General features: G+C 42.9%; 3 protein-coding genes across 3 annotated transcripts; 1 reads left to right on the top strand and 2 right to left on the bottom strand.

Annotated features, from left to right (window-relative positions):
* Positions 1-11616: 11616 nt before the first annotated feature.
* Positions 11617-17059, bottom strand: LOC123998888 (RNA-binding protein with serine-rich domain 1-like). Its single transcript, XM_046304110.1, is given in 7 exon segments — positions 11617-12157; positions 12567-12660; positions 12663-12707; positions 14263-14331; positions 14334-14415; positions 16758-16862; positions 17051-17059. Coding segments are annotated over 7 exon segments (504 nt in total). The 3' UTR covers positions 11617-12057.
* A 176-nt stretch (positions 17060-17235) lies between these two features.
* On the bottom strand, positions 17236-18185 carry LOC123998887 (RNA-binding protein with serine-rich domain 1-B-like). Its single transcript, XM_046304109.1, has 3 exons — positions 18024-18185; positions 17598-17744; positions 17236-17341 (listed from the first exon to the last, which is right to left on the bottom strand). Coding segments are annotated over exons 1-3 (255 nt in total). The 5' UTR covers positions 18026-18185.
* On the top strand, positions 18085-19652 carry LOC123998886. The gene is made up of 2 exons (XM_046304108.1): positions 18085-18313; positions 18928-19652. Exon 2 carries the CDS (start codon positions 18993-18995, stop codon positions 19650-19652), a length of 660 nt encoding a protein of 219 aa, XP_046160064.1. The 5' UTR covers positions 18085-18313; positions 18928-18992.
* The last annotated feature ends 292 nt before the right edge of the window (positions 19653-19944 follow it).

Below are 19944 nucleotides of genomic sequence, written 5' to 3'. Positions count from 1 at the left end.
ACACTCCATTCCATCCATTACACTCCATTCCATCCATTACACTCCATTCCATCCATTACACTCCATTCCATCCATTATACTCCATTCCATCCATTACACTCCATTCCATCCATTACACTCCATTCCATCCATTATACTCCATTCCATCCATTACACTCCATTCCATCCATTACACTCCATTCCATCCATTACACTCCATTCCATCCATTACACTCCATTCCATCCATTACACTCCATTCCATCCATTATACTCCATTCCATCCATTACACTCCATTCCATCCATTACACTCCATTCCAGACATTACACTCCATTCCATCCATTATACTCCATTCCAGACATTATACTCCATTCCAGACATTACACTCCATTCCATCCATTACACTCCATTCCAGACATTACACTCCATTCCATCCATTATACTCCATTCCAGACATTACACTCCATTCCATCCATTACACTCCATTCCAGACATTACACTCCATTCCATCCATTACACTCCATTCCAGACATTACACTCCATTCCAGACATTACACTCCATTCCATCCATTACACTCCATTCCATCCATTACACTCCATTCCATCCATTACACTCCATTCCAGACATTACACTCCATTCCATCCATTACACTCCAGTCCATCCATTACACTCCATTCCAGACATTATTATAAGCCGTCCTCCCCTCAGCAGCCTCCACTGCTTTAGATGTGTTAATGTCAGAGTAGATAGATGTGTTTGCAACTTAGCCTGTTATCTTCCTCCCAGAATATAGGGCTGTAAAATAGATGAAGATCCCCAACATTGGTTAAATGATCTGTTTATCATGACTAGTTCAGTTATCACACATTACTATCAGTAGTAGTTAGCTCTACAGTACCATGAGGACATCTAGTAGGTATTGTGGTGTGGCTCATTTCAAAAGGTGCCCTGAACACAGCAATACAACAGAACAATGCCACAGTACAAAAGGATCACTCTAACAAAGATAAAACAACCTAAATAAAACACTACAAGTTTCAACTTTCAACATTACAACCACAAAAAATCTCTTAATTTAAATCAAAATAACTGCAACTTACTGTATATTCAACACACCTAATAATAGACTGTTAAACTGCCCTGACAACACCAGGGAATCAAGGTGCAATGAGTTCTGCAGGCTATTCCAAGAAAGGGGGGCATCAAAACTGATAGAGGATCTACCTAGATTGGTATGAACTAGTAGAACTTGGAGAGTTAACCATCCCTGTGAAACGGGTTTGGTGTCTCATATTTAAACATCTTACCCGGGAAGTGAGGTAGGTTCAAAGCCTTTTCAGCAGAGATTTGTAAACAAGAAGGGAGTAATGAAGAGATCTAGGGGACTTTAGTGAGGACCAGCCGACCTTCTGATACAGGATGCAGTGACAAGTATTAAACCTGTCACCTGTGATAAAGTGAAGTGCTCTATGGTAGACTGCATCCAGAGGTTTTAGAGTGGTGTCTGCTGCACTACTTTTTATTTAACTAGGCAAGTCAGTTATTTATTTACAATGACGGCCTACCCCGGCCAAACCTGGATGACGCTGGGCCAATTGAGCACCGCCCTATAGAACTCCCAACCACGGCCGGATGTGATACAGCCTTAATTTGAACCAGGGACTGTAGTGACACCTCTAGCACTGAGAGCAGTGCCTTAGACTGCTATGCCACACAGGAGCCCCTTCATTTTTGCCTTAAGTACCCATCTGTTTTATGTAACCATACCAAACGTAACATGTACTAATTTGGGTGTCCCGAACTTACTGTTACTATGATACCAGGCTGGAAGAAAAGGTGTCACTGAACTTGTGTAACACAGGACACATACAGACAGCATGATGAATTATCACATCAGAATTCCTGAAAGTTGGTTACTTTTAGTTTCCTCCTGCTGCTATATCTTGGACTAGATCTCTCTTGCAAAATACATTTTTATCTCAATGGGAGTAAAATAAAGATTTTTAAAAAGCAGATTTTGGGGCTTCCCAGCAGTACGGGGGGGCTAAAGGGGGCTTAGCCCTCCTCAGTTCAAAATGTACTGCCCTCAGTTTTAGTTTTATGTCCCTATAAAAAAAAGCAAAAAGTGAAAAATGATTGAGTGCCAGGTTGGCGCAAAAACAATCTGTATCTCTGATGAGCTGTGTCTGTAGAATGGACAAGGAGCCCGCGGAGATATGTGTACGGGGGCTATGGAAAGCCACTGGGCGGTTAGGTGTGACTCCTTCGGGTTTCCGTAAAAATCCTAGAAAAACGCATGAGTTCCTACAACACAGAAGTCAGTCTACAGGGCCATAGCGGCAGGAAGCATTTTTGGGGTGGGGGTGCTGCATTTTTATTTGCATTAGGATTTTTTTAGCAGCATAATGTTTTTTTTGCACTACAGATTACATATAAGTCCGCTAATGCAGCACTATTAAACAAACTATGGTCGATCTCCGCACCCCCAAATAAATCTAATTAGCATAATGAAACAATTCCTAATAGAAATCTGTCTGTTTAAGTTAGAGATACCTGTTTTTGCATTGGATGTGTCTCAATCCACCGCATCCGCCTATGTCACACATCCAAATCTACAGTGAAAGGTGACAGAGCTAAAGCGGTGCTTGTCAGACCATGAGACATCCCAAAAATCGGTCTTCTCACAAAATCATCTGTAGCGTCCGAACGGTTTGGCATACACACTATTATGGAAAGATGAGACTCTCCCGACCACAATGGTATTCTCCATTTTGCTCTACGATCCCCTCAAGAGTCTTAGGACTCATCTGAATTGGTTAGAGCCGACCTGTCTCTAGCGTCTGAACAGTGTGGGCTAAACCACACTAATCTGACCCCTCTGGGGAACACGTCGCTTGTCTTGCTCTAGGACGCCCACACGCCTCACAAGACTCGTCTGATGGTGCCCCTGTATCAGTTGACAAAATGAACGGAGGTACAGTATATACAGTGCTTTCAGAAAGTATTCAGACCCCTTGACTACTTTTCCCACAATTTGTTACGTTAAACACTTATTCTAAAATTGATTACATTATTATTTTCCCAATACAATACCCCATAATGACAAAGCAAAAACAGGTTTTTGGAAATGTTTGCAAATGTATTAAAAGTTAAAAACAGAAATACCTTCTATGCATAAGTATTCAGAACCTTTGCTATGAGACTCAAAATTGAGCTAAGGTGCATCCTGTTTCCGTTGATCATCCTTGAGATGGTTCTACAACTTAATTGGAGTCCACCTGTGGTAAATTAAATTGATTGGAGATGATTTGGAAAGGCACACACCTGTCTACACTGCATTGGGAAAGTATTCAGACCCCTTGACTTTTTCCACATTTTTCTACATTACAGCTTTATTCTAAAATGGAATAATAATTTTTAAAATCCTCAACAAACTACACACAATGACGCTCTGGATAAGAGCGTCTGCTAAATGACTTAAATGTAAATGTAAAGCGAAAAAAGGTTTTTAGAAATGCTTGGGAAAGGGTAACAAAAAATATCTGCAGCATTGAAGGTCCCTCAAGAACACAGTAGCCTCCATAATTCTTAAATGGAAGAAGTTTGGAACCACCAAGACTCTTCCTAAAGATAGCCGCCTGGCCAAAGTGAGCATCGGGGTGAAGGGCCTTGGTCAGGGAGGTGAACAAGAAACCGATGGTCACTCTGACAGAGCTCCAGTGTTTCTCTGTGGAGATGGGAGGACCTTCCAGGAGGACAACGATCTCTGCAGCACTCCATCAATTAGGCCTTTATGGTAGAGTGGCCAGACGGAAGCCACTCCTCGGTGAAAGACACATGACAGCCCGCTTGAGTTTGCCAAAAGGCACCCAAAGGACTCTCAGGACATGAGAGACAGGATTCTCTGGTCCGATGAAACCAAGATTTAACTCTTTGGACTGAATGCCAAGTGTCACGTCTGGAAGAAACCTGACACCATCCCTTCGGTGAAGCATGCTGGTGGCTGCATCATGCTTTGGGGACGTTTTTCAGCGGCAGGGATTGGGAGACTAGTCAGGTTTGAGGGAAAGATGAACAGAGCAAAGTATAGAGAGATCCTTGATGAAAACATGCTCCAAAATACTCAGGACCTCAGGCTGGGGCGAAGATTCCTCTTCCAACAGGACAACGACCATAAGCACACAGCCAATACAATGCAGGAGTGGCGTCAGGGCAAGTCTCTGAATGTCCTTAAGAGTCAGAGCCCAGACTTGAGACAGATCTAACATCTCTGGAGAAACCTGAAAATAGCTGTGCAGTGACGCTCCCTATCCAACATGATAGAGCTTGAGAGGATCTGTACGGAAGAATGGGAGAACCTCCCCAAATACAAGTGTGCCAAGCTTGTAGCGTCATACCCAAGAAGATTCAAGGCTGTATTTGCTGCCTCAGGTGCTTCAACAAAGTACTGAGTAAAGGGTCAGAAATACTTACGTAAATGTGATATTTTAGTTTGTATAAAAAAAGAAATTGCATAAATCTCAATAAACCTGTTTTTACTTTGTCACTGTGGGGTATTGTGTGTAGATTCATGAGTAAAAAAAACATTTCATACATTTTAGAATAAGGCTGTAATGTAACAAAATGTGTAAAAGGTCAAGGGGTCTGAATACTTTCCAAATGCACTCTTTATTGGCAAAAATTTGGGGTACATAAAAATCTAAATGTTTCCTTAGCTTCCTTATATCTCTCAGATATAGGACAGACACTTCAGAACAAACTTCCTATAGATTCATTGGGGCGACTATCTGTTCTTCCATGTTGTGAATTTGTTATTCAATGTATGGGCAGTAAATCCAAATAAAAATATTCATCAAATACATTAGTATATATTTTTTCATGTGTCCCACTTGTTGTTGATTCTTCACAAAAAAATACAGTTTTATATCTTTATGTTTGAAGCCTGAAATGTGGCAAAAGGACGCAAAGTTCAAGGGGGCCGAATACTTTCGCAAGGCACTGTATATATATATATATATATATATATATATATATATATATATATATATATATATATATATATATATATATGTGGGGAGAACAAGTATTTGATACACTGCCGATCCATCCTCCCCTCAATACGGTGCAGACGTCCTGTTCCCTTTGCAGAAAAGCATTCCCAACTAATGCTTCACAGTTGGGATGGTGTTCTTGGGGTTGTACTCATCCTTCTTCTTCCTTCTCATCCTCCTTCTTCTTCCTCCAAACACAGCGAGTGGAGTTTAGACCAAAAAGCTCTATTTTTGTCTCATCAGACCACATGACCGTCCCCCATTCCTCCTCTGGATCATTCAGATGGTCATTGGCAAACTTCAGACGGGCCTGGACATGCGCTGGCTTGAGCAGGGGGACCTTGCGTGCGCTGCAGGATAGTTAATCCATGACGGCGTAGTGTGTTACTAATGGTTTTCTTTGAGACTGTGGTCCCAGCTCTCGTCAGGTCATTGACCAGGTCCTGCCGTGTAGTTTTGGGCTGATCCCTCACCTTTCTCATGATCATTGATGCCCCACGGGGTGAGATCTTGCATGGAGCCCCAGACCGAGGGTGATTGACCGTCATCTTGAACTTCTTCCATTTTCTAATAATTGCGCCAACAGTTGTTGCCTTCTCACCAAGCTGCTTGCCTATTGTCCTGTAGCCCATCCCAGCCTTGTGCAGGTCTACAATTTTATCCCAGATGTCCTTACATAGCTATCTGGTCTTGGCTATTGTGGAGAGGTTGGAGTCTGGACAGGACACCTGATTGAGTGTGTGGACAGGTGTCTTCTATACAGGTAACGAGTTCAAACAGGTGCAGTTAATACAGGTAATGAGTAGAGAACAGGAGGGCTTCTTAAAACCTGTTAAGTCTACCCCCTACTTTTTCGAACATTCTGTTAAAAATTGTGCAACATTTCAGCGTCCTGCTACTCATGCCAGGAATATAGTATATGCATATGATTAGTATGTGTGGATAGAAAACACTCTGGTGTTTCTAAAACTGGTTAAATCACGGCTATGACTATAACAGAGCCTGCGTTTTATCGAAAAGCGCAAGAAAAACTGATCACTGAAAACTGGAAAAAGTATCAATGCGCCACTTGCATGTATTGTTTATGGGAAACCAAATTACATGGGGCTGAGATTGCAAGTCCTACAGCTTCCACACGATGCCGCCAGTCTTGTCAATTGCCTGGCCTTTGTTTCTTGGTCAAACAAGTGAGAGAGAGCCCATTCCTTCCGGTCTCCGACAGGATGTTTTGGATGAGAAATTTCCGAACATGATTTCAAGACGTGGAGCTATTGAATACACATCGCCCCGTGATCAATTTGATAGATTATTAACGTTTACTAATACCTAAAGTTGGATTACAAAAGTATTTCAAAGTGTTTTTTGAAAGTTTATCGTCGACTTTTTTAATTTTTAAAAAATGACGTTGCGTTTTAAAACGGTCTTTTTTCCTGTATCACACACTTTATTTTTATTTGATTTATTTCACCTTTATTTAACCAGGTAGGCTAGTTGAGAACAAGTTCTCATTTGCAACTGCGACCTGGCCAAGATAAAGCACAGCAGTGTGAACAGACAACACAGAGTTACACATGGAGTAAACAATTAACGAGTCAATAACACAGGGGAGTCTTGCACTTTTCATAGATCGATATTTAGGGTATATATGGACCGATTTAATCGAAAAAAAGACCCAATAGTGATGTTTATGGGACCTCTAGGAGTGCCAACAAAGAAGATCGTCAAAGGTAATGGTAATGAATGTTTTATATTTTATTTCTGTGTTTTGTGTAGCGCCGGCTATGCTAATTATTTTGTTTACGTCCCCTTCAGGTATTTCAGGGTGTTGCATGCTATCAGATAATAGCTTCTCATGCTTTCACCGAAAAGCATTTTAAGAATCTGGCTGGATTCACAACGAGTGTAGCTTTAATTCAGTACCCTGCATGTGTGTTTTAATGAACGTTTGAGTTTTAACGAGTGCTATTAGCATTTAGCGTAGCGCATTTGCATTTCCAAATGGCTAGATGGGACGCATGCGTGTCGGGTCGACTTAAGAGGTTAAAGAAAAACGAACAGGTCTGTGAGAGCCGGAATTCTTACTGGTGAGTAGGTGATCAAATACTTATGTCATGCAATACAATGCAAATTAATTACTTAAAAATCATACAATGTGATTTTCTGGATTTTTGTTTTAGATTCCGCCTCTCACAGTTGAAGTGTACTTATGATAAAAATGACAGACCTCTACATGCTTTGTAAGTAGGAAAACCTGCAAAACCTGTATTCTGTATACTTCTGGCCCTTCTTTGGACACTGTGTTAACCACCCTCCAGGCAAGCTTCAATGCTATACAACTCTCCTTCCGTGGCCTCCAATTGCTCTTAAATACAAGTAAAACTAAATGCATGCTCTTCAACCGATCGCTACCCGCACCTGCCCGCCTGTCCAACATCACTACTCTGGACGGCTCTGATTTAGAATACGTGGACAACTACAAATACTTAGGTGTCTGGTTAGACTGTAAACTCTCCTTCCAGACCCATATCAAATATCTCCAATCCAAAGTTAAATCTAGAATTGGCTTCCTATTTCGCAACAAAGCATCCTTCACTCATGCTGCCAAACATACCCTTGTAAAACTGACCATCCTACCAATCCTCGACTTTGGCGATGACATTTACAAAATAGCCTCCAATACCCTACTCAACAAATTGGATGCAGTCTATCACAGTGCAATCCGTTTTGTCACCAAAGCCCCATATACTACCCACCATTGCGACCTGTACGCTCTCGTTGGCTGGCCCTCGCTTCATACTCGTCGCCAAACCCACTGGCTCCATGTCATCTACAAGACCCTGCTAGGTAAAGTCTCCCCTTATCTCAGCTCGCTGGTCACCATAGCATCTCCCACTTGTAGCACACGCTCCAGCAGGTATATCTCTCTAGTCACCCCCAAAACCAATTCTTTCTTTGGCCGCCTCTCCTTCCAGTTTTCTGCTGCCAATGACTGGAATGAACTACAAAAAGCACTGAAACTGGAAACACTTATCTCCCTCACTAGCTTTAATCACCAACTGTCAGAGCATCTTACAGATTACTGCACCTGTACATAGCCCACCTATATTTTAGCCCAAACAACTACCTCTTTCCCTACTGTATTTAATTAATGTATTTATTTTGCTCCTTTGCACCCCATTATTTTTATTTCTACGTTGCACATTCTTCCATTGCAAATCTACCATTCCAGTGTTTTACTCGCTATATTGTATTTACTTTGCCACCATGGCCTTTTTTTGCCTTTACCTCCCTTATCTCACCTCATTTGCTCACATCGTATATAGACTTGTTTATACTGTATTATTGACTGTATGTTTGTTTTACTCCATGTGTAACTCTGTGTTGTTGTATCTGTCGAACTGCTTTGCTTTATCTTGGCCAGGTCGCAATTGTAAATGAGAACTTGTTCTCAACTTGCCTACCTGGTTAAATAAAGTGAAATAAATAAAAGTATCAAATACTTGTTCTCCCCACTGTGTGTGTGTATATATATATATATATATATATATAAATGAAAAAGATTTCTAGAGACTTTAATTTGTGTTAAACTGTTTTTCAAAATATTGTATTAAAGTTTAGTTGTTAACTTAACTTGCTTAATTTTTTAACTTAGCTTAAATTTTCCCGGCATGCAGGGAAATGGGTAGGGCTGCTTGAAAATATATCATTATTTACTGTACATGAACTTTATTCCACTTTATAATACCACTTTTCAGAAGACCACAGCTACTTATCTGAAATGAGAATATGAGAATATATGGAAGCTTAAAGCCATCGGGAACAGCATTCATTAGACAGGTGAGGCTATGGAGTAGAGGTTGACACGGGAACAGCATTCATTAGACAGGTGAGGCTATGGAGTAGAGGTTGACACGGGAACAGCATTCATTAGACAGGTTGTGAGGCTATGGAGTAGAGGTTGACACGGGATCAGGACTCCGGCGGATCTTGTGGGTACCGTGGGATTCTGTCAGGAATGGAGTGAGTTTCTAGAGTCAAGTTTTGGACGGGACAGGAACAACAGTCCACAGGAAAAAAGTTGAAATAAAATAAAATAAGAATTTGTTCTTAACTGACTTGCCTAGTAAAATACAGGTTAAAAAATACCTAATAGTTATTGAGCAATGTGGAACAAAAAAGAGACATTATTAACATCAGGTTGATATGGTTATAAGAGGATATATTATATTAACACAAACAAGTGAGAAGATTGAAACAGTTAAGCTACAACATTGATGTTGTAAATGTTATATTGTTGCATCCAATATGCCATCAGTTAATGTAATATAGTTAGTCTTGACAGGATAATTGTTGGTGTTATACCTTGATTTTCTGAGATGCCTCAACCATAAGGTCGTTACAAATCCTTGGTGTTTAATGTCTTCTGTGGTCAGCACTCTGCAGCACAACAATAATGATTGGCAACACCATCATGTTCTGTCCAGTCTGTTGCAGAAACGAAACCTCAGAGCAGCTTCACATCCTGTTGCTAAACCCTGTAATAGCAGCCTTGTCAGTAACAGAAACTGTCAGCACAATAAACAACATGACAAAATTAAACATAACAAAAAGTATGTTTGAATGACACTGAGGGGCAGTGGTTACAGATAATACAGGCATGCCTGAGGCTGATGCTATGCAGGTGTTTGTACACATGCAGTATACACACTCTCATTCAAATGCACACATACACGGACACACACACATGTAAATATTGCCATACAAAACTCAAACATATTCAGTTTGCCTTGCTGTTATGATGTTTGTTGTCCTTTGATGTTTTCTGTTTTCCTTCGTCTTTGTCTTTTTTCTCTTTTGTCCATATTGTTGGTTGTTGGTGCATTGAGGAAATGTCTTGAGGGTGGGGAATGGAATTATTATTATTATTTTTTAAATTCTCGGTGGTGGGATTGTCGGGGGGGCGGGGTATTGGATGGTTACGGGGTAGTTCTTGGAGAATTGTGGGGGTGGGGGTCTTGGAAGGCTGGTGGGAGATCTGTCGACGTGTCATAGGCTACCTGTGCACCACCAAGTCAGAACAGTCGGCTAAGTTCTGAGGGTGAAAGGTTTCGCTGATGGCCAGGTGTAGCGGTGGTAAGGATTCACTCCATGGTGCTGAAAAAGAAATCTCTGCTGTTGGGACAGCTTTATGTAGGCCCTAACAGTTTGGGACAGCTTAATCTAGGCCCTAACAATTTGGGACAGCTTAATGTAGGCCCTAACAGTTTGGGACAGCTTAATGTAGGCCCTAACAGTTTGGGACAGCTTATTGTAGGCCCTAACAGTTTGGGGATAAACGTTTGTCACCTTGTAGTGACATGCATCTAAAAAAAAAGTTGAGTTTGCCCAACTAAGATTTATCTGCTAAAATCGCCATTGAACACAGCGATAATGATTGGCAACACCCTCATGTTCTCTAGTCTCTTGCAGAAACTAAACCTCAGAGCAACAAGCCTCACGTCCAATAGTTAAACACTAGCAGCAAAAACAGTGGTAAAATAATAAAAAACGCAGCAACGAGTGATAAAAGGCTGTGTTTGTGATGTAAGTCTGGCCTAGAGGTCCATGTTTATCATATCAATGTATCAATAGCCTGCAATGTACTGTGCCATGTGCACCATACATTTAGATGTGTTCATGTCAGAATAAATAGAGGTTTTCAAAATAACCTGTTTTATGTTGTTGCAGAGCATGAGAGGAGGGCTTTTCCCCCAATAACAATAACGGACAGTTCTGAACGATCAGTTGAAGAACGATGTGATTATATAGCCCAGAGGGCGATTTAGTATGACATGCTGCATACGTTTTGAGATTCCAATGGTCACACCCATATCGAACAGGTCACATCCGGTCACACCCACTGAACAAGAGCAAACATACCAGTAAGACTGTTGAATGGTACAAACCGTTCTGCGCTCGACTGAATACCCAGCTGGCATAAAATAAACCACTTGTATATTTATTTACATTTTATTTAACTAGGCAAGTCAGTTAAGAACAAATTATTTTCAATGACGGCCTAGGAACTGCCTTGTTCAGGGGGAGAACGACAGATTTCTACCATGTCAGCTCAGGGATTCGATCTTGAAACATTTGTTACTCGTCCAACGCTCTAACCACTAGGCTACCTGCCACCCGTATGTGAAGATAGTGCCCTCTGCTGGAGAAGTTTAAACTTTACTACACTAACGATGGGAAAATCTCAATGAGATATTCTCCCTTCCTCATGTCCTCTACTCTCCTCCTTTTGAAAAAGGTCAAAGGCAATTGAGGATCGGAGGCGAGGAACTGTAGAAACAAGTGCGCTTGTATGAAATGACACTGCTCCTACACTAGTGTCATCCAAAAATGTGTAAAGTGTTCAAAAGAAACACGGCTACTTGTGCTAGACTTTTTATTCATAAAAGGACAAGTAGAGTACTGTTTTTAAATGTGTGCATGTTTTTCTTATATGGCGAAATATAGAAATGTGTCTCTAGCTAGTCAATAAACTTAGGCTGGCATATAGATTTAAAGAAGCCACAGAAATTGACAAACAGTTTGAGGTTGAAGTTTCTTCCTTTTTATTTTCAAAGCATGTACAAAATCAGTACACGGTGGTAAAAAGACAGGCTACACATCTTGAGCAAATCATTAGTACTAAAACAAAGCCTGAGCTCTGATTGGATAACAAAGGACATGACGATCAACAAGTAATCTGAACGACTGTTTGGGAACCTTAAAATGAAAACTGGAAAAGCGTAATGAGACAAACAAAACAACGACTGTTCACTTCAGAAAAATTATTTTTAGGTACAAGCTCAATTGTATTTCCTTGATTCCTTTCATCCTCTCTTCTCGCCACCTCAAAGCACATTGGATGAGAAGGAACATTCCGATTTTGTCCTCCAATGCATTTTAAGGTAGAGACAGGATGCAAGAAATCATGGAAAATACATTCACCCTGGGTTGTTGGGGTGGGCGGGCAGGGGGGGTAGCGTTGTTCCTCTACCGTGAGGAGTTGGAACTGGAGCGGGAACGATGACGTCTGCGCCCCGGGGACCTGGAGCGTCGGCGCACCGGGGACCGTCTCCTTGGTGACCGAGACCTGCAGGTAAACAAAGCATCACTTGTGTGTCAGTAAAGTACCTATATATTGCGTCATTTGAAGAAACTATCAACAGGTCAACATATTACACGACAAGGAGCTAGAGAGGCACTAGGAGTAGAGAATTAAACACTACAGTAATGTTCTCAGGACAGTAGGTCAGATTGGGGGATTCAAATTACTGTTGAAATTGGTGATTGAACCAAGTATTTGTTACCAGTATTGTACTATAAATCCAGGACGTCCAGGTCACCATAACATGGGCTAGGGCCATCAGACCCAACAGGGCCATCAGACCCAACAGGGCCATCAGACCCAACAGGGCCACCAGGGCTCGGGCCATCAGGGCTCGGGCCATCAGGGCTCGGGCCATCAGGGCTCGGGCCATCAGACCAGGGCCAACACTGACCTTCTCCTCATGCGAGGTGGGGTGCGGCGCCACATGGGGGGAGGTGGGGGCATTCTGCGTGGGGGTGACTGTCTACGAGGGGAGGGCGTATCCTTGGAGCCAACACGGCAGAGGTGGTGATCTCCTGACCATCAATCTGACCTGGGAACAACAGAAAGACGCACAAACCTCAAAGTCATACTAGAAACACCTCTGTTAAAATGTATATAAACTCCAGGACATTGAGATTTCAGACTGACACAAAGCAGTACAAGGGGTTAGCCAGCAGTACAAGGGGTTAGCCAGCAGTACAAGGGGTTAGCCAGCAGTACAAGGGTTAGCCAGCAGTACAAGGGGTTAGCCAGCAGTACAAGGGGTTAGCCAGCAGTACAGGGGTTAGCCAGCAGTACAAGGGGTTAGCCAGCCGTACAAGGGGTTAGCCACTACAAGGGTTAGCCAGCCGTACAAGGGGTTAGCCAGCAGTACAAGGGGTTAGCCAGCAGTACAAGGGTTAGCCAGCAGTACAAGGGTTAGCCAGCAGTACAAGGGTTAGCCAGCAGTACAAGGGGTTAGCCAGCAGTACAAGGGGTTAGCCAGCAGTACAAGGGGTTAGCCAGCCGTACAAGGGGTTAGCCAGCCGTACAAGGGTTAGCCAGCCGTACAAGGGGTTAGCCAGCCGTACAAGGGGTTAGCCAGCCGTACAAGGGGTTAGCCAGCGTACAAGGGGTTAGCCAGCCGTACAAGGGTTAGCCAGCCGTACAAGGGGTTAGCCAGCCGTACAAGGGTTAGCCAGCAGTACAAGGGGTTAGCCAGCAGTACAAGGGGTTAGCCAGCAGTACAAGGGGTTAGCCAGCAGTACAAGGGGTTAGCCAGCAGTACAAGGGGTTAGCCAGCAGTACAAGGGGTTAGCCAGCAGTACAAGGGGTTAGCCAGCAGTACAAGGGGTTAGGCAGCAGTACAAGGGTTAGGCAGCAGTACAAGGGGTTAGGCAGCAGTACAAGGGGTTAGGCAGCAGTACAAGGGTTAGGCAGCAGTACAAGGGGTTAGGCAGCAGTACAAGGGGTTAGCCAGCAGTACAAGGGGTTAGCCAGCAGTACAAGGGGTTAGCCAGCAGTACAAGGGGTTAGCCAGCAGTACAAGGGGTTAGCCAGCAGTACAAGGGGTTAGCCAGCAGTACAAGGGTTAGCCAGCAGTACAAGGGGTTAGCCAGCAGTACAAGGGGTTAGCCAGCAGTACAAGGGGTTAGCCAGCAGTACAAGGGTTAGCCAGCAGTACAAGAGGTTAGGCTCTGCACTGAGATGATACATTGGGGACGTAGTGTTCGCATGAAACAACGCCATCATTGTAGGTTTTTAGCTGCTCCACCGGAAGATGACATCACAGACGAAGCACAAACCACTTTCAGCGTTTACCCTTCGTGAGTCATGCATCGACTGGGAGAAAATTAAACAGCCCCTCACAGCTAATCTCCAGGCACGTGCTGTTTGTGCAACAGCCAGGTTTAATTGGCTACAATGGGAATGTATTACTTGTAGCTCAAAAAAGTATGTACCGGGTCTGTTATTGTTACAGTCTACAAGATTGTGTTCAGTAGGCACAAAACGACCAGAAACCAAGAGGAACCATCTGAACATGTCCAATAAGAATTGCTCATTTTCATTTGCAAAACATTATACTACGCTGTGGCCTAATGAACATGCCCAAGATGCCCTCGTACCACCATCCATGTGTTTCAGGGCCTTCTGGGCCTCCTCTGGAGTCTCGAACTCCACATAGGCGTAGCCCGGGACAGGTTTGGGTGGAGCCTCTCCACTGGCATGTCAATCATCTTGATCTTGCCGTAGGTGGCAAAGATCTCCTGGATGTGGTCCTGTTCAACAGAAGATAAAAATGGACTTCCAACATGTATCTCTGATGGCATGGTCTCGACATACAACCCATTCAAAGAGAATAAGTACACTTTTACTTTAAGGCTCAATATGTAGAAATCACTCCGCTATACATAGTTGCTAAAATACTAAAATGATCAACTAATTTCAGTTTGTGACAAAACAAGCAATGTAGGCTATAGTGTAGAGAATCAGGGTACCATCTAAACCGCTGTGAAATAGATTTTACATATCCCAAAATATCAATATAGAAAGTTTTAGAACACCTACTCATTCATTCTTATTTATTTTTACTATTTGTAATTGTAGAATAATAGTGAAGACATCAAAACTATGAAATAACATATGGAATCATGTAGTAACCAAAAAAAAACAACCAAAAAATAAAAGTAAAAAAATAAATATATAGATATATATTTGAGATTCTTCAAATAGCCACCCTTGATGACAGCTTTGCACACCCATGGCATTCTCTCAACCAGCTTCATGAAGTAGTCAACTGGAATGCACTTCAAATAACAGGTGTGCCTTGTTAAAAGTTAATTTGCAGAATTTCTTTCCTTCTTAATGTGTTTGAGCCAATCAGCTGTGTTGTGACAAGGTAGATATATATTGACAAGAAGATATATATTTGGTAAAAGACCAAGTCCATATTATGTCAAGAACAGCTCATAAAAGCAAAGAGAAACAACAGTCCATCATTATGTTAAGACATGAGGGTCAGTCAATACGGAACATTTCAAGAACTTTGAACGTTTCTTCAAGCGCAGTCGTAAACCATCATGCACTGTGATGAAACTGGCTCTCATTAGAACCGCCACAGGAAAGGAAGACCCAGAGTTACCTCTGCTGCAGAGGATAAGTTCATTAGAGTTAACTGCACTTCAGGTTGCAGCCCAAATAACTGCTTCAGAGTTCAAGTAACAGACATCTCGACATCAACTGTTCAGAGGAGACTGTGTGAATCAGGCCTTCATGGTCGAAATTGCTGCAAAGAAACCACTACTAAAGGACACCAATAAGAAGATACTTGCTTGGGCCAAGAAACACAAGCAATGGACATTAAACCGATGGAAATTTGTCTTTTGGTCTGGAGTCCAAATTTGAGAATTTTTGGTTCCAACCGCCGTGTCTTTGTGAGATGCGGTGTGGGTGAACGGATGATCTCTGCATGTGTATTTCCCACCGTGAAGCATGGAGGAGGTGGTGTGATGGTGCTTTGCTGGTTACACTGTCAGTGATTTATTTATAATTCAAGGCACACTTAACCAGCATGGCTACCACAGCATTCTGCAGCGATATGCCATGCCATCTGGTTTGGACTAAGTGATACTATCATTAATTTTTCAACAGGATAATGACCCAACACACCTCCAGGCTGTGTAAGGGCTATTTTACCAAGGAGAGTGGAGTGCTGCATCAGATGACCTGGCCTCCACAATCACACGACCTCAAAAAAGTTGAAATGGTTTAGGATGAGCCCGACCGCAGAGTGAAGGAAAAGCAGCCAACAAGTGCTCAGCATATGTGGGAACTCCTTCAAGACTGTTGGAAAAGCATTCCAGGTGAAGCTGGTTGAGAGAACGCCAAGCGTATGCAAAGCTGTCATCAAGGTAGGGTGGCTATTTGAAGAATCTAAAATATATTTTGCTTTGTTTAACACTTTTTTTGTTACTACATGATTCCATGTGTTATTTCATCGTTTTGATGTCTTCACTATTATTCTACAATGTAGAAAACTGTAAAAATAAAGAACACATGCATTAGTAGGTGTTCTAAACTTTTGACCGGTAATGTGTGTGTGCATACATCTTTATTTATCCACTGTACAACAATAATATGTATTTTTACAGCCACAGTACCTAACCCTAATGTTCCTGGCTTATTTTGTAAAAGAACATGTTGTAAGCCTAACATACAATTGGTGCTTCAGAATTCACTCTAGGCCAGTTACTCTGTTAACTCCAGAACTGCCTTCTCCCGGATATCTTCAAAGAGTTCATAATTCAATACAATAATATTGACAATTCCAAGCACCCTGCAAAATTGTGAGATCATGAGAGGATACACAACTGCTACTAACCGCTAACACTGTTAGCCTGTTATTTTTTTTTTTTTAACTAGGCAAGTCAGTTAAGAACAAATTCTTATTTTCAATGACGGCCTAGGAACAGTGGGTTAACTGCCCGTTCAGGGGCAGAACGACAGGTCAGCTCGGGGACTTGAACTTGCAACCTTTCAGTTACTAGTCCAACGCTCTAACCACTAGGCTACCCTGCCGCCCCCCGCCCCATGTCAACAGCCGTGTCGTGTAGTCCCTCACCTTGGTCACATTTCTGGTCAGTCTTCCTAAGTGAACTTTGGTGGGCTTGGGGCTCGGGCTCCTTCTCCTTCGCTCCTTGTCATCTCCTTCTTCTGTGTTTTGGACCTGTAGCACAATGGACAGTCATTACAAAACCATGAGAGTTTCGAAGTGAAGAGATACTATTTAAAGCGGGACAAACTTGTAGTTTTCCCACAACTGAACCATTTTGATCATGATAAAATGGCATTCTCAACCAGACCTAGGGTTCAAATAGTATTTGACATATTTCAACTATGTTCAGTGTGTGCCACTGGTTCCATTGTCCTAGACGAAGATAAAACATTTGGACGATTTCAAATACTATGTGAACCCAGGGAATTTCCCAATGAACATACACTGTTTAGGACCACAATCACAATGTATCAGCTGGTACTCACGCGGAGCGGAGCGGCGGCGGTTGTCGCGGCGGCGGCTGGGGTCAGGTGACCCAGAGGAACTAGATGAGCTGGAGGAGCTGGACCGGGGAAGACCCAGAGCGGCTGGTGCCAGAGGAACTAGAACCGCTGGAGGAACCAGAGCTGGAGCCAGAGCTGCTGCTGGAGCTGGGTAGTAAGATATACATACACAAACAGGCCAGCAACAAGGGTTGTGTTCATTAGGAACACAATCGAAGGAAACTGAGTAAAACAGGGAAGTACCATCTGAAATTCATGTCCAATTAAACTCTTGGCCCACTTTGGAACATAGGGCATTCCAGCAAAGCTTAGCGTGAAAAGACCTAGCTAGTGTGTCATAAAGCACTGTTTGAGGTAGTTAAAGACTGTACAGAGTCTGAAAGAGCAATTGGGGGCATCTCACCTGCTGCTGCTCCCAGTGGATGCACTGCGTCGTTTGTGGCCCTTCTCCCTGCCTCTCTCCTTGTCCCCCCCTTCCTTTGTGGCAGTCTTCTCTTTTCCCCTGTCCTTTGACTTTTCCTCCTCCTTACGCTTTGTGGGTGACGGTGCCCTAAGTAAGTGAAAAACATATGGAAGTTAAGAACAGCATTATTATTAAGTTCCTCATCTTCAAACTAACTGTTTATATGTTGCGTTTATGCTACCGCCATTGCCTTCCTCCATTCATAGAACAAGCGAGGCCAGAAACGATAGCTAATTAGCAACGTTGTGCCCTGCTCTGTTTATGTAGCTCAAGCATTAAAATGTATCTAATGTAATGCCAAAATGGTCAACATTGAGAAGATCATAACATGGAATAGAAATAGTTGTATAAACCCATAATACGTACATTTCGTTCGAGTCAGATGCAGGCTCAACCACTCGTTCCGCTGTGCTAAATCTGACGCGTAATGATGACGTGGTCGCCTAAATGACGTTTTACACTGTTTCTCTTTGGTCAACATTCATACGAAAATCTTTAGCTAGCTATCAACCCTCGACCACTGGTTCTACCAGTAAGGTTAGTTAATAGTTACTTGTTAAAAATGTATGTTTTCCCCTAGCGATTTAGCTTGCACACTAAAGGAAACGATATGGGTCATTTTCAAATGAGCTGAAAACGTGCAGAATCGTATTGAGGTGAGTTGGCACCGCGATCAAATATTCTTAGCTAGAACTAGCTCACGTTAGTTATCTATTTAGATCAAATAATTTCATTTTTTCAACGTTGAGGTAGGGCCGTTAGGCTATGTGTTCACATTGTGGGACAGGTTTGATGCTATCTAGCTAAAATATTTACTTGCTAGACAATGGACAGTACACTGTCCCAACGTTGATGCTAGACTGTTGGTTCCGGTGGAGTAATGAAGATAGACTACGCTACGGCATCCAAGCTTAGTTCAGGTGGAAGTCTGTGGCAGAGGTTAGGATACACTGCCAGCCATGTTCTATTGGCTTATTTATTATGGTTATTTAGCTTACTAAATCTAGCTAATCATTTATGTATTTTGCCAAAAATAATCAGTCAATTTTGTCTGGAGTCCTGTCCTTCACAAGTTAAATTGCTTTTAATGTCAGTCTAGCTATCAATGTGAGGTTTCATGTGAATACGATTATGTGATAGAATTGGTGCCATCTGTGTGATTTCTGATCAATTTAACTACACTAGCTTAATGTATTTATGTTTGAAAGTATAATTCCAAATGCCCTATTTACTACAGTTAGTAGTGAATTCTCTGTCTCTCAACAGATAGACTACTTCTAAGTCCCGATTGGAGAAGGGCTCTTCCAGTGGAGCAGCCTGGAGTGAGTGACCACCATGGGCCGTCTGGACGATGCTGCCAAGCGCAAGGTGGTGGAGCTGCGGCAGGCGGGTCTGAGCTTCCGCAAGATCAAGGCGGTGCTGGAGCTGGAGAACATCCGGGTGTCTGCCCAAGCCATTTACCTGTACCTCAAGGAGTTCCAGAGGAAGAAGGTTCAGAGGGGTGGTGAAAGTGCTGCAGCCACAGACCCACAGACCACACCTGGGGTTGGAGCAGGGAGGGGAGATGGTGGAAGCCGGGAGGGCTGGAACGACCAGCAAATACGGAATCTACTGAGGGAGGCGTCACGCCACGCAGGCTATGTTGCAGCGTCAGAGTTCGCCAAGCAGTGTCCTGGCTCCAATCCTCCTGAGGTCAGGGGTCAGGGGCCGTCTGGGACAGGAAGCGAAGGCGCCAGCAGAGGACAGAGCAACAGGACAGAGAAACCGGAGGAAGGGAACAAGAAGGAGGATGAGGATAAGGACATCCAGATTGTCAGTGTCACATCATTGGCTCAGAACTCTCAACAGAGGGGTCTTCCACCCACAGGAGCAGCGGCTGTGACTGTGACAGGCGCCTACATGCGTAAGAGAGCCACGCCCCGCCAGCTACTAACCCCATACTGGCAGCACGCAAAAGGCTTCTGGATAAGGCTTTGTCTCATAGAGCAAAGGTAGGCACGTCTCATAGTCGTGTGATTCACTAAGACCAAAAAAGGGTGCAGAGACATCAAGTTTGAGTAGATATATACAGAAAGGGTTGGTAACAGGCGACTGGTGGGCCAAATTGAGGCCGCAAGCAATTGTATTTGGCCTACAGTTTTTATATTAAAAAAATATAAATTTCAGAAAAATATAAGAAAATTTGCTCCCAAATATTCAGACCAATAAATAGAGATGTGATAGTGTCTCAATGTAATGGAGGTATTTCATTCTGATATTGTCAAATACAATATCGGTTTGGGATTAC

The sequence above is a fragment of the Oncorhynchus gorbuscha genome, linkage group LG16 (assembly GCF_021184085.1).
Source record: "Oncorhynchus gorbuscha isolate QuinsamMale2020 ecotype Even-year linkage group LG16, OgorEven_v1.0, whole genome shotgun sequence".
Taxonomy (NCBI): Eukaryota; Metazoa; Chordata; class Actinopteri; order Salmoniformes; family Salmonidae; genus Oncorhynchus; species Oncorhynchus gorbuscha.
This window is presented reverse-complemented; position numbering and strand designations above follow the sequence as displayed.

Coding starts and splice junctions, on each gene's coding strand:
- LOC123998887 (XM_046304109.1), bottom strand. Junction 17,342..17,597: donor TCCACTGGGAGCAGCAGCAG/GTGAGATGCCCC, acceptor CTTACTACCCAG/CTCCAGCAGCAGCTCTGGCT.
- LOC123998886 (XM_046304108.1), top strand. CDS start 18,993: ATGGGCCGTCTGGACGATGCTGCCAAGCGCAAGGTGGTGGAGCTGCGG.